Below are 14,647 nucleotides of genomic sequence, written 5' to 3'. Positions count from 1 at the left end.
GGAAATGAGAAATACTGCAGACCTGAATTTCCTTTTCCAAACAATAGATAGGACATGGACTGGGCTTTAAAAGCGATAAGAACTCAATAATACAGATAATGAGTGGAGGGAACAGGGTTGCATCAGAGAAATTAGAAAATAGTTAAAGCTTATTTTTTCAAAGAATCATCCTAGATAATGTTTATGACATATTCTTGGAAAAATTCAGCTACAAACAACATGGAATAGATTAATGCTGCAACTCCCCATGGGGTACTTAGAATCTGGAAAAATGAAGTTGGAATTACCTTATTTTCTTTATTGCTTTTGTTTTGGATTTTACAAATTTCCTAGAGTAAACAGTTACTATTTTGATAATTAGAAAAATATGCACATTGCAGTGATAAGAACGTGGTAGGAGAACAAGAATTCAAAGGGTTTGATCTGGTGCTTACGTGGAATAGGGTACGCAAACCGGTCCGGGTGCTTTGTGATGAGGGTATTTTTTATGTGTCTTCTTCCAACACCATGTGCACCTATGTGATTTTGTAAACAATGAAAAAATTAACAACTAGAAATAACATTTGTAAAACAGTTTGGAAGTAAGAATAAACAATCAGCTAAACTTACCTAATAAGACTAATGTTTTCCTTTTGAATGCTGGCAGTTTGACTACTTCTTCATATGTGACAAGATCTAATTGATCAAACACTACAATGCAAAGATTTAGAAGAAAGGTAAGTTTATGGAATGGATAGTTCATGTAGGTGAATTACAATTTTATTGGAAAAATTAAATTACAGTAATACCACAAATCCCGCTTATGACATGAAGCTTACATGTTATTTAATTCATAGTGCCAATTATGGGAGAAAGTGTCATTTTTAAGCCCAGGAAAATGATTCAAGAACCAGGAATAACCAAAGATATGATGAGTACATGCAGGTCCAATTCTAGAGATATCGATATCATTTATTATTTTTTTCATGCAGTATTCCAACAAATCATTTGAATTCACTCAGAACCACATGCTGTTCATATTTTCACAATTCTAAGAAATAGGCAATACTAAAAAGAAGAGTCTATGTATGATCAGCAATCAACACAAGTGGAGCATGGTGCAACTAAAGTCAAGCGAGGGAGGGCCAGCTGTAGCGCTTCCAGAGATGGGTGAGAATGCATGGTCACCCAGTTTGTAGTTCATGGGACTGCTCTTTATTACTTCTTAAAATTTGATAAAGGTGGCATGTTAGAAGTAGTAGAGCCAAGTTCTGGAAGGATTTTTACAAGGTTTTAATTGACCATTTCACAAACTATACTATAACTGAGGTCTTGGGATTTTAATTAGGGAAGCATGCATTCCTGTCCCAGAAACCATGTCAGCCATTAATTATAGAGGAAGCTATATGGTAAATCAGGATGAACAGGATGGAAATAATCAGGGACAGTCTGAGCTTAGAGGCCTTTGAGAAAGGGCAGTATGTTATAGACAGAGAAATACTTAAAAAATATGTTTCTGAAACCTGCCTCTTAACAACACTCTGATGAGAACAATTTCAAGCAATATGGGGAAGTTATCACAGTGAATTATCATTGCTGTTGAAGTTCAATGGGGTCTGATTCTCACACACGTTTGAAAATTTTCCTGAGAAAGCTGAGATCCTACATCTGTTTCCTGTATCCCTGCCTCCCATCCCCGGTACACAGTGAAGTTTCTTCTTAAAATACTGAGTTCTCCCAGGATTTTAAGTGAGTGAAATAATCCAGTGAGCTGGATTCTATGGTTGAATCATTCAGAGAAGCTGCTGCTCCCTGCAATAAATGGCCACATGATCTTGAGAATCAACTCAATCCTTTTCACTTGTGATCTGCACAGTAGTAAAACTTTATGATGTTAAAAAAAGATACCATGGAATGCAATAGATCACAAACACAAAAATGAACAAAAGCATCATTCTCAAAATATATAGAGAAAGGAATATAATATATTAAAATAAAGGCCAGTGCATATTAATGGAATTTTGTATATTTCTTTTCTTTGGATAGCTTGACTATAAAAGTTAAGTAAAAAATCTTTACACCATATTCTCTAGCAATAGCTTATATTGGAGGAACATTTGCAGGATGTCATGGTCACAAAATAAAAATGTACACGAGACTCCCTGTGGTAGAGCTACCTCACTGTGCTGCAGTAGGAATGGAATGATGGGAACCGGAACCGCAGAAGTAAAGGCAGGAGTGCATGGCTTTCTGTACCTATTTTCCTGAATCCTATGTCCATCAAGGAAAAGTGTGCTTATGGGAAGAAGTACATCAGCAAGCTGATGTGTTTTAAACTATTAAAACCATCAAGTGTTTTATAAAAGCACAAGATGTTTATGACACGAAGTTTTCTGAAAGGGAGACACCCCTCTCTCCTTCTACAGAGCCCTAACTTGAGTCTTGCTTATTTATATTTTTGTCATTGTCCAAAAGTACACGAGTTAGGGATTAACAGTCAATACGCCACAAACGAAGCAACATATAGGTTGAACATTAGAATTTGAACCATGAATGAGCAGCATGAAAAGGTTACTCTGGTTTAAATAAAATTGTCACGTAGTCATAGGGTTGTGAAACAAAACAAAACAGAACAAAGCAAAGCAATGCAAAACAAAACAGGATATTTGAAAAGAGTAATTCAAGACTGAACTTATGAAGGGTTTAAATTGCTTGCTGATAAAGACAAAGGGCTTAATAAAATGAAATCATTAAAAACATGGAGGCATAGTTATTCAACAGGTTACTTACATGCACAGAGGCCATTGGGAGTGAGACAGCATGAAAAATGTACAGGGGTCATTGAAATATGACTTTTTATATATTAGTAAAATAAAAGTATAATAGGCACAAAATAAACTTTATCATGCAATATTTTAAACACAAGGTAAATAAACCACATTAAGAAACAAACTCATTTTAATACAAATTCAATCATACCTTCATATGAAAGCCAGTGAATTTTATATGCTAGCATGTATATGGAAATTTTATGTGTGAATGATAAGAAACCATCTTTAGAGAGAACAAATGTAGGGGCCTTTCATTTTTTTACATTGTGCATTCCTGTATCATCTGTAGTTTCTAATTATATGTGTCTATTATCTTATTATTATATTTCATGGAGTTTGGGCTCAAACCTTGCACATGCTAATAAAGTACTCTATCACCAAGCTATACATAAATCCCTATTTTTATTATAAAAAAATTGAAAATGTCAGTGAGGTTATATGCCACTTTTCTTTAGGACAGTTTGTAGTATTAAGCAGAATTTAAATATTACTATGAATACTATTCCAGAAATCCCCTAAGTTCATATATACCCATATAAGCAGTATTTTCAGGACACTAAATACTGCTGTTTTGATGGCTCATATTAAAAATATTAATATAGACTTTGTAATTTGTTAAAAAGTTTAAGTCAGTAACTTAAACTAAAAGTGAATTCTTGAAGTCTTGGGCTGAAGAAGCACAGGGCCTCCAGAGGACAGGCCTAGCAGGTGGCTAAAGGTCTCACGAGCTTATAGAAATTATATTTCACATAAATATTACAATAATATAATACAATTTATTCCCAGGAATTTAGAAATATTGCCTGGCATACTTAGTTTCTATGTCTCTGGTTTCCTAGTAAGCTTAAGCAGGAAAAAAGCAAGCAGTTAACACTGGATCTTTGCCTCCATTTGAAAGGCTGTAGGTAGCTCCACATATTACACAAAAAAGCCTCCAAAGACAAAACAAAATCACAAACCAAGCAACCCCAAATCACAAACTCCCAAGAATGAATTTCAACTAGTGGCACTAGCCCGGAATGGATACCGCATGTCTGTAGTGGCCAGACAGCTAAAGTGGTTGGATGAAGGGGCCCAGGCAAAAAAGCTGGGGCATGTGGGTGTGCAGGGGGAATAGGGGAAGAAATGTCCATCTACCATGGACATCTGTAACCCTTAGTCCCAAAGAAAGGAAGTGGCCTAGTGATTATTTTACCAAGGGATATTGAAAACCCAAAGTTATATGTTACATAACCTGATTTTCAAATGTGGTATCATAAAATTATTTCAATACTGTATATGAATAAAATTTATTTATGCCACTATATTATGTAGGATGTAGGGTGCACAGTTTAAGCAGAATTCTGCTTTAATTAGATGTGAGAATTTTCCTGGTGATAAAAAAAAAATAGATTTGGATGTCATGATTTCCATTCTTGGTGCTGTTGATAAAAGTCTCTAGTCTTAATTTTACTTGATGATACAAAGTAATTTCCAACTTTGATTATAAGATTTAGAGCTTGTCATCAATGAACACATGGGTAACAAATCCCATGGCATTATTTTGAATTACTGCACACCATAGAAAGACCAGAGTTGCTGTATTTCATAGTCAGTTTCTAAAAGAAATCCTTGAGCTGTATTGTTTGATCTGTGAGTATCTGGCTAGTTGTTGCTATGAAAGAATATACTATTTCAAAGTTGTCATAGCATAGATGGAGGCTAACAGTATTTTACAGCAATTCTTTGTATGGGCAATCTGATAATTCATGAGGGAATCTTATCCTAGCCAAAGCAGACAAAGCCTGCCCTCTTATAATGCAATAAGCAATGTGTTCTTCTGGATTTTAGGATAAACAAGAGGGAAACATTAATCAATAAAGTTGAGGAGTGCCGAAGAAATGGTGACAGAAAGAAATGTTAAGCTTAGTTGGGCAAGTCTACTGCAGGTAGGCCAGGATAGAGAAAGGAAGGAGAGCTCACGACTCTGCAGGGAAAGGAACCCTGACAGCAATCTTCTGTCTAGAGATTCACACACAAGCAGAAACATAAAGGTTTAGAAAGAAACCTAAGTGGCTATGCAAGGACCTTCCTTCCAAGGTACTCAGACTCCTTTGAAGGCAGTCAGAGAAACCTGGTTAGGACAATCCCTCAAGCACAACAAGGACTGTTGGGATGTCTAGAAGAGCTCAACAGTTAGGAAACCACCAAGGGCAACAAAGAGTGGTGGCCCTGTCCCCAGTGCAACTATGATTACTTTTCCTCAGTTTGAGCTTTTGAGAACTTTGGCACATGGTTTGAGATAATGGGGATGTCAGGCCAAAGGATGGAGAAGAAAACAACTGTATCCCGTTGTCTAAAATCAAGGATAAATACTTCCCAACCTTGATAGGGAGTGTTTCTCAGAGACACAGGGTACTGCAAGATTACGCAGATCTACCATGAGGGCACCTTTTGGCCAGGCTGAGTAATGAGAGAACCTTAGATCCACTGAGGTTTAAGCATTAGAAAGGACCACCTTGACTGGATAACCTGATTGCTTGGTTCAGCCTCAGTGAGCTAAGTGACTACCAAGTCATACACTTCCTTGGGTGAACTAATGATCTTGTCTCAGGTTGCCTATTACGCTGACCACGGGAATCCAAATGGGTATGACAGAAGAAGCACAGTGATGCCCCAGTGCTCCAAGAACAGAAAACATGAACCACAGGAAATGAGATTGGATGTTGATTCTCTGGCAACATTCTTCAACAGATGCTTTGACTAAGTCTTCGTCAACAGTTGGAGAGGTCACGTTTTCTGACTTTCACTTAGTTATCCTCAGAGCCAAGTTAAGGAGTATTGACAAATTGAATACTGATGTTCACACTCCTACTTAGTAGATTATAAAACTAATGACATATTAGCGGATTTACCCAGCCTTTGTTTTGCTTTTATAGGATTAAATTAATTTGAGTGTCATCAGTATTTATGTATCATTTAAAACTATACAAATGACAAGTTGAATTAGAAAATTTCCTCTCTAATTTGGATGCTGGGGATGAAACCTAGGGCCTTGCATATGCTACACAAGCATTTTACTACTGATAGACATCCCCAGCTGATTCGTTGTTTTGTCTTTAACTAATGTGCTTTCGATTTAACTAATCTCCTGGGAGCTGCTTAGATTGTTTTAGACTGGTGAAAGCAGACAGAAGAAGAGGAGGCAACTAAGAAGACTGGGTAGTAAGTGCTGATATCTCAGGCTAAGCTAACTTCTACTCATAATGCTTTTCAAACAGTGCCACTTGAACAGAGTGGCTGCTAGAGTCTATTTAGATATGTGGCTTTACATATTTCCTTCCTTTATGAAACAAACACAAAAGCCGTTGTGTGGCTAGTGCATAGTGGGAATAAGAGTGTGCATAATGTAACTGGCAGGGAGGGAAAGAGCCCTCATTTAATTGAGCCATTCCCAATAAGTCCCTTATTGAAGAAGTTATATTGAGAAGTCATTGAAATTAAGTATACCATCACATATTTTCTTTCAGTTTAAATGATATCCTGTGAGTCTTCTGGGAATTCAAGTGCAATAACCAATCACGCTTTACTTGGTGCGCATTTCAGTTTTTTTAACATAACAGTGAACCCCATGATTCAGTGAAACCCCAGCTTCAATACAGACAGAGGGGAGGAAGGCTTAGCTAATCACCTTGTATTTTTGAGAACTTGAAAGTACATACAACTGGGAAAGGTGAATAGTCACAGAAACTAACCCAAGTTAGTATCCATGTTACCCATGCTCTTTCAAATCAGCTACAGAAGCCTCCGGAGCACAGCCCTTCTGTGTATCTTTGTCTCTAATATTTGTCATGGGTCCAAATCCAAGGACCAAGAGGAACTAGGAGGGAGGGTTTATCCTCTTAAGGGCAATCTCTCTCTGCCAGAGAGAACCCCAGGGACTCAGCATACCCCAGCTTCCCTTTCTCAAGGGAGGACTTAGCATGCTGAGTTCCTTTCATCATAGAGAAATACTGCCTCCAAACAGCACCTTTGTCCTAGAAAATAGAGCTCTGCAAACTAATTGGTAGGAGGCTGCAAGTTGGTCAAGGTTTCATAGGATACAATGTTCTGGAAAGCGAACTCTGAAGAGCAAATGTAAATGCCCTATCTGCTTACATCTTGGAGATGTTTGACCCAGCTTCAGAAACAGACATGCTTTTCCTACCTGCGTTGTGCTTTGCCAAATATTTATCTTTGTACTGCTTCTTTTTCTTGCCAAACCAAGTACAGCTGGCCTGCTGCTCTTGTTTGGTCTTCTCCATGGCAATGCAAGCTACTCGCCTAGTACACAAAGGAAGGAAGGGATGGAAGGAAGAAAGGGGGAGGGGGAAATCCAACAAAATTAATGCATAGTTTTATGTTGAGAAAAGAGAAAAAGTCATTTGAAGGCTACACACAATAGGATGTCTATTTCTTCTCAGTTCTTGAAATCATGGCCATAAAGAGGGTTTTTTGGCTTTCATGACAACTTCTTAGAAATGGTTTAAGACTACAGTCTTATGTTAAAACTGATGTGTTCCTTGAGCCCACATTAGCTGATAATAAGGGTCAGAAGTCCCAACATCTCGTTGTGAGATTCAGGGTGATGATCAAGGGATTGCGAGTCAAGGCAGGTCTGTTTTGCATCCTGGATATGTTATACATTGGTCTGTTTTAAGTGCTTCATGCTTAGTATTAGGCATATTTCTAGGAATTTTTCACATATCAAATCAAGCAATATTTCTGACAAACTAAATTGTATCACAAATTGCACAGAAATTCTTAAAGTTTATAGTTCTGTCTTTCATATTTTATTGTGAGAATTTTTTTTTTTTGCTTATCATGTGAAGTAGGAGTCCAGTCTCTTTTCTTAAGAACCCCTGCCTCCTACCAGTTAGTTTGTATCTTATATATACTCAGTTGTCCTAGCAGGCTATACTAAAAAGTAAGACCCTTTCTCACTGCTGTGCAATGCTATTTGCTACGTAGAAAGTAGCTATTTAGGTATGAAAGTGCTTTGATTCTGTTTCTTTTGTTGGTCTAGCTGAGCACCTTCGTGAGTTTGGTATTTGGTTGAATAAGATCTTGTTCTTTGTTCAAGAACATCCTGGCTATCCCTGAATTTGTGCATTTCCAGATAAACTTTAAAGATAATTATGTATGTATGTATGCATGCATGTATGTATGTATGTATGTATGTATGTATGTGTGTGTGTGTGTGTAAAGATAATTATGTATGTATGTATGCATGCATGCATGTATGTGTGTGTGTGTGTGTGTGTGTGTGTGTGTGTATGAGTGTGGGTACCCTGTATGTATGTATGTATGTATGTGTGTGTGTGTGTGTGTATGAGTGTGGGTACCCTTGTCACTCTCCACCTATTTCTTCGAGGCAGGGTCTTTCCCTGAAACTGTTGCTCAGATTTTCTTGGATAAGCTGGAAATCAGCAAGCTGTAACTTTCCCTGTCTTCACTTTCCTAGGAGCTAGGGTTACAGGGATACACCGGCTTGCTATGTGAGTGCTGAGATATGAACTCGGATTCATGACTGCATAGCTAGTCCTCTTAATTATTTTCTGGTCATCTCTCCAACCTCTCCATTCAAACTTTAAAATTTGTCCATTTCAAAACTTGGCATTTTGATAGAGATGGCATTGGTACAGTTAATGTAGGAGGGATAGACATTTTTACATTATTGAGTCTTATAGTCAATGAGTGCAATGTTTCTCCGTCTTCTTTAAAGCCTTTTTGAATTTTCGTTTGTTTGGTTTGAGCCAGGTTCTCATGTACCTCAGAGTGCCTTGAGAGTCTATGTAGTCAAGGATGACTTAGAACTCCTGATGCTCTCGCTTGTACCTCTAAGTTCTGGGATTGCAAATGTGTATCATTACTCCCTGACAGTTTCTTTCTTTTTCTTAAAAACAAGGTTTCATATAGCCCAGGCTGGCCTCAAAGTCACTATGAAAATGAGGCTGGCTTTAAATTGATCCTCCTTTGGGAATTACAGGCATAAGCTACCACTCCCAGTTCAAACCTCCCCCTCAGGCTTTGCGTATTCTAGACAAACATTCTACCACTGAGCTACATCCCTACCCTGGTCTCAGGAAATTAGAAACCAGTTCTTTATCTTGTAGTTTCAGGAGAGTTGACTTTATTTTTTCTTTTGAGAGAGGGTCTCTGTAGCTCATGCTGACCTGGATCTCACTATGTTGACTACGTTATCCTTGAACTTCTAGACATTTTCCTGCTTTAGTGCACAATATATGGGGTTTCAGATGGGTTCTACAATACCCAGCTGACTGAATTGTTTTTAAATTGTGCTTCTATGTCTTTAGTAAGTCCTATTTTCCTGTAAACAAGGAAATAATCTAGAGTCCTCTTCCTCTTTTTTGAGACAGGGTCTCATGTAGTCCAGGGTAGCCCTAAATTTACTATATAGGTCAGACTGGACTCACAATCGTCCTGCCTCCGTTTCCTGCGTACTGGGATTGATTACAGGTATATGTGACCATGCTCCAGCCTGCTTTTCTTGTCTCTGGTATACCAACTTTTGGAGTTCTAACAATGTGAGGAAGGGTTCCCTGACAGAATGTCCATCTTCCTTAAGCCTGTGGTCTTACTCTTGGTTCTCTGGCATAATTACAAATGCCTTCTTGGTAAGATGGGATACTTGGTACTCTTAAGATTTTTGCTTACAGCTTTGGTGAAAAGTCCTCATAGAGGACCTGGTTGTTGAGTTCCCCAGTACTCTTTGAGTTATTGTGCTTTCAAGCTCATTAAAAAACAAAGCAAAACAAAACACCCCTTTATTTTCTGCAGCATTTTTTCTTTGCAGTAGAAAGATTGATCTGAACAATCTAGATGCCAGCAGAGACAAGAAGCAAACCTCTTCCCACTGCAACTTCTTCAGATTTCTGCAGAGGACTAAGAGCACATGATTTATATCTCTGCTCTAACTAGAAAGAAACCTGGACTTATTGTTTTTTCTTCCCTTGTTATTTTTTTCCAATACAGCCCCTGTATCCGAGGATGGTGTCAAACTCTCTGTGTAACTAAAGAGGACCCTGAGCTTCTGAGCCTCCCAAGTGCTGCTGGACTGTAGGCCTGCACCACCACACCTGCTTTACTGGGAATCACCGAGTTTAACCACCTGAGCTACTATATCCCCAGCCCACACATGATTATTCTGAATAAATGCTCATGTGATTGCTCTCCAGAAGACATTTTGTGAAATGTATCATTCACAGCAGCAGCATTAGAAAGACTTAGAAACTGCTTTCCTCCTGCTTATGTTAAACTGTCTGCTTAAGATCAGACTGAAAGACAGTGCCAGACGGCAGGCTGTTGCTTCTCTGTTTGGGCCCCATTTCCCCATTTGTAGCATGGTGTCTGAAGCGCTCATCTACTTTAACATTCTAAATGTAAGAATAATTTTGGGGAACATACAATAGATGAAAGGGGCAATCAAATCAAAGAGATTAACCAAGAAAACCCTTTAATAGTGAGAAGGACTAGTGAAAAAGAGGAATTATTTACGGACTCAATATTTTTGGTTACTTTTAACAAAGTTCAAGTATTTTTGTAGGGTATAGGTTAGGGAGTGGCAGAATTCCAGGTTTTGGCAGATTAAGTCTTATTTTATAAAACAAAACCCAGGTATTAAATTACCCCTTTTTGTAGTAGATTTCTGGTAGATATTGGGCAAATATTTAAGAGGGTAGATTATGGACATTTAATAGATGATACACATCCTGCCTTCTTTCAGTTAAATGGGGGTCTAAAAATGCCTGTCTGATTTCATCCTGTCCACAGTTTAAGTCTTCTAACAGAATAGGTCATCTTTCCCTGCCTCTGTCTCTTGTTCTGTGGTACACCAGGCAAACATCTACTTCTGAGCTATGTAGTCCCCAACTCAGAAAAAACATTCTTAAAGAATGGTAAGGCCAAGAACAAAGCTTCTGATTGTCCTTTCTCCCAACAGTGGAACAGGCTGCATTTTTAAATACCTCGAGTGACATTGAATCATGGCACTTGAAGATATTTTTTCCTGATGTTGGGGTAAGATGGTCATGAAAGAATACAGAGGGATACATCTGAAAAAAAAAGGCCATTCTAAAAAGATTAGAAAAGTTTGTAGGAGTTGAGGGCTCTGCCCAAATGATCTGAAGCTAGCCACCCAGCTTATCTCCTCCCTCTTTTCCTTACACAGAAAGTGTGGCTCTAACTGGACCTAGTATCTGACCATAAGCTGAAGATTAAGTCTTGGACAAATAATTTTTGGATTTGATCTTAGACAACTGGAATTTATATAGTTACCAAAGAAAAGGATTTATCAAGCAGGTTTTATAATATGAAATATGAAACTGAGAACTGGAAGAGAGGGCTCAGTTTCACCATAAAATAACAAAAACATACCATTCCTGAAGTTCAGGAGAAGGAATGAGACCTGCAGTTCCATTTTTGGAGTTTTCCAGTTTACCCTGCCACCAGTTGTGGTCATCCTTACTAATAATCTGGATGATGTCACCAACTCGGAACCGGATGCCAGCTTCTTTGCAGGGGATGAGGTCATCCTTGGCTGGATCATATTCAAATTGTGCTCTTACATAGATCTATAAAACAGGAGCTTGTAAGAACGGAGGCCACAGTGATGGGAAGAAAAACAGTGAATGCTACTCTAATAACCACACATTAACATTGACAACACAACAGGACATCAGATGGTGAAAGCTGAAACGATGTATGGAGGTAGGACACAAGAAACAACTGCCACTAGAAACAGGGTGCCATATCTGATGCACAGAGCTTCATTTTTGCTGTTTATATTTGGAAGGAACACTAAAATACTTGTTGAATAAACTCTGCTTTTAGTAATAGGATAGGTGTGTAATTAAGCTCACCAATTAACAACTTGCTATGGCCATGGTGATGGTATGGATACATTGTCATGACCATGAGGCAGCCTTTAAGGCATAGAGACTAGTACTCAGGGTAGGTTTTCATGGTAAAGTAGCAAGAACTCTGGGTTGGGATCTTGCTTTCATGATATTGAATGCCATGTTTTCATGACAACTGGCAGTATGTCTATATACTGCAGACAGAGCTATATGTAACCCAAACAATATTAAAACATTCAAAATACAGCTTGATTTCTTTAGAGAGATTTTGGGTTTGGATTTGTGCTTTACTTTTCTGGGGAAATAAAGATGAATCTAAACCCTTGCTTTGACAATGTAACACTTGAAATCAGCACAGAGCATTAAAGCATGCATGGTTCAAGGCCTAGAGCTTTATGGTATGTGAATTGAAGAGACACATTGGCAGACAGGGGTTATAACATAGGGTTTTATGAATGACTGGAATTCTAAGTGCTTTAAAATAAGGCACTATCTATACCCAAGGTTGCTCCAGTTATGAAATCCTGAGACTAAACTGTGGGGATATTCTACTAATCATTAATTTATACAGTTCTTAACTTAAAATCAGATTTAGTATTTTTTAGCATCACATTTCAAGAAAAACATTCCCATGATATTTCTATTGATATTAACCTTGAATGTCCCATTTAAGTCATGGTAAAACCAACCTGAAGGCTTTGGAACTATTGTGTGATGTTTCATTTTAGCAACCCAACCCTTAAAATTAATAAATCTCTGCATTTGTACCTAAAATGTATGCTTTCAAAGTGCTGGCTGTTTGAAAGCTGCTTGCTGATGCTGGACAGCATGTAGCATTTCTAAACGAGCACAGGCATCCTAGGGTGAAGACCAAGGTACTGATGCTGTTTCACCGTATGTAACTTTTATGATACACAAGCAAATAGAAATTTAATTTTAATTCAGATTTCAATTTCAGAAAAGTGCCTTAAGTTGTTCATTAGGGCATGACTTAGTTATACTTAGAATTCTATGAATTTTGTATGCACCAGAGGCAGGTAAGACTCTCTAAGGCCAAAACCTCTTTACTGCCAGCAAAAAATGATCAGGTTGTAATTACAATAACCATCACAGCTACAGAGATGTGAGGAAAAAATCTTTATAGAGAATTAGTCATGTATAATGTGTTAAAATGAAATGGTACAAGCTTTCAATGCTCAAATGTTATGGTCCAAAATGCAGACATTATGGGATGGAAAGGGTTAATAAAGGATCAGCTATTAGCTTGGTTTAGAGAAGTTTCTATAGAGGGTATCTATTCACCTGTCGTCCTTTTGGTTGGGTGGTTGATGGCAAGTCCTGTAGAATAAAGCCAACCCAGGAGAAAAATTTTCATTTACTTGTCAAGAGTACAAAGTAATTTGTGTGTTTCTGTTACAATATGGTTAAAAATGAACTAGATTTAAGTTGTAAAGAGATCATATACATTATTACATTTCTTAGAAATGTTGAGTTATTAGGAAAAAAAAAATCAAACCCAGGCCATTTAGCAGCAAGCTGAAGAAAGCAGGTAAGTTGAAGCAGAGAGAAAATGTGTTCTTAAGAAACAACTCAGCATCTTCAACACAAAAGCCACTGCGGTTCAAACAGCCTATTACAAAACCCCCTGAGGACAAAAGAACGGTTGTCCTTTTCAACTTCATCATTGCAACCGTTTAGATTTTGAAAATTTTAATGGCTCTATGGATTTTTTTACCATCTTAATAGCATTACATGTTAATGTTAAAAAGGAATTCTTTGAGAACCTAGGTTCACATTGGAAACACAGTTATAAACAATTTTCTCACACAATTTCTCTTACTTAGATACTTGGGATATCATTCCATTTGAGATGATCTTTGAATGACTAATGATTTGATTGGATAAGAAGGTTGATATATTCTTAAAGGGCAAATTAAAAGTCAGAACAAAAGTTAACAGTGCTGCATTCTTAGAGGTCTTATAATTACAGCAGGGTGACAGGCAGCAGCACCAGCAACTTCAGAGAAGATTTGGCTATCCCCAAACCTGCAAACCCATGCACATAAATGCTTCTGTTTGGTTAAATGATTCTTTCTATAATCCAAAATGGAGAGTTCTGAAAAATGGCAACTTTCCAAGTTTAAGTCAAGTATGTACTTTGTGTTAAAGATGTGATACCAGCGTGGCTTAAGTGCAGTTTGAAGCCAGCTCCTTTTGCTTTTCATATCCAGGCAAGGCTTAAAATTCGCAAAAATATGTGCACGTACCACAATAACAAGAGGGCACACCAATTCGTAAACTTAGATAGCGGAAACTAAAAGACGTTGCTGATATCCCTCAGAATGGAAAACTATGAAGCCCAAGAACACCCAAATGCTTATTCTGCAAAAATCCCTTACATTTATCATTTTTAAATTAAAAAATTCTTAAAGAAATTTAAACACATTTCTATTTATATCCTTTGAGCAGCCATAAGTATTGGTGGGGTGGCTGAGAGGTAGTTTTAGAACAACTACAGCAGTCTTGAATTACATTTCTTCAAATGTGACTGATTTTTAAGAAGGAAACGTTGAGGGAGGTTTTCCAGGAGTCAACTGCAAGGCTGCTGCAGTAGCCATGTGCGTCTGCAGTAGACAATCTTTCCACTGAACACATGGAACTAAACACTCATGGCAGGTGAGCACCAACAAAATCGTCACACTTGGCTGGGTGGAGCTAGAGTTCTTACCGAAACAGAATTGTTAGTGCTGCTATGACCATTAGCAGGGGACTGTCTGGAAGTGGAGGGGGAATCTCTCTGAAATAAGACACAAGGTTCATTAACACAGAGCACTGGCACAGAAACAGATATTCACATCAACAGTCCCAACCACAGTCTGACAACTATTTCCTCTGAGGTTAATGCTATAAAAGGTGTCATGCTGACTGACTTATATGATT

At 37.9% G+C, this 14,647-nt stretch overlaps 1 protein-coding gene across 15 annotated transcripts in view; it reads right to left on the bottom strand.

The window, feature by feature from the left end:
- Positions 1-14,647, bottom strand: part of Cask (calcium/calmodulin dependent serine protein kinase) — a 328,516-nt gene that overhangs the window by 18,291 nt on the left and 295,578 nt on the right. For 5 of the 15 annotated variants that reach the window (XM_085838264.1, XM_085838256.1, XM_085838258.1 and 2 more), the window contains 6 exons: positions 14,436-14,504; positions 13,010-13,045; positions 11,226-11,422; positions 6,997-7,112; positions 610-690; positions 435-515 (listed from right to left, as the gene is read on the bottom strand). In XM_085838264.1, coding sequence (XP_085694390.1) covers positions 435-515; positions 610-690; positions 6,997-7,112; positions 11,226-11,422; positions 13,010-13,045; positions 14,436-14,504 — 580 coding nt within the window. The remainder of the gene's footprint in view (positions 1-434; positions 516-609; positions 691-6,996; positions 7,113-11,225; positions 11,423-13,009; positions 13,046-14,435; positions 14,505-14,647) is intronic. The other 10 variants (XM_085838257.1, XM_029473080.2, XM_085838260.1 and 7 more) reach the window with 7 other exon arrangements.

Source organism: Mus caroli, unplaced genomic scaffold, assembly GCF_978045245.1.
Source record: "Mus caroli unplaced genomic scaffold, Mus_caroli_1 scaffold_5, whole genome shotgun sequence".
Taxonomy (NCBI): domain Eukaryota; kingdom Metazoa; phylum Chordata; class Mammalia; order Rodentia; family Muridae; genus Mus; species Mus caroli.
The sequence above is the reverse complement of the archived record's forward strand: the minus strand, read 5'-3'. Positions and strand labels throughout refer to the sequence as shown.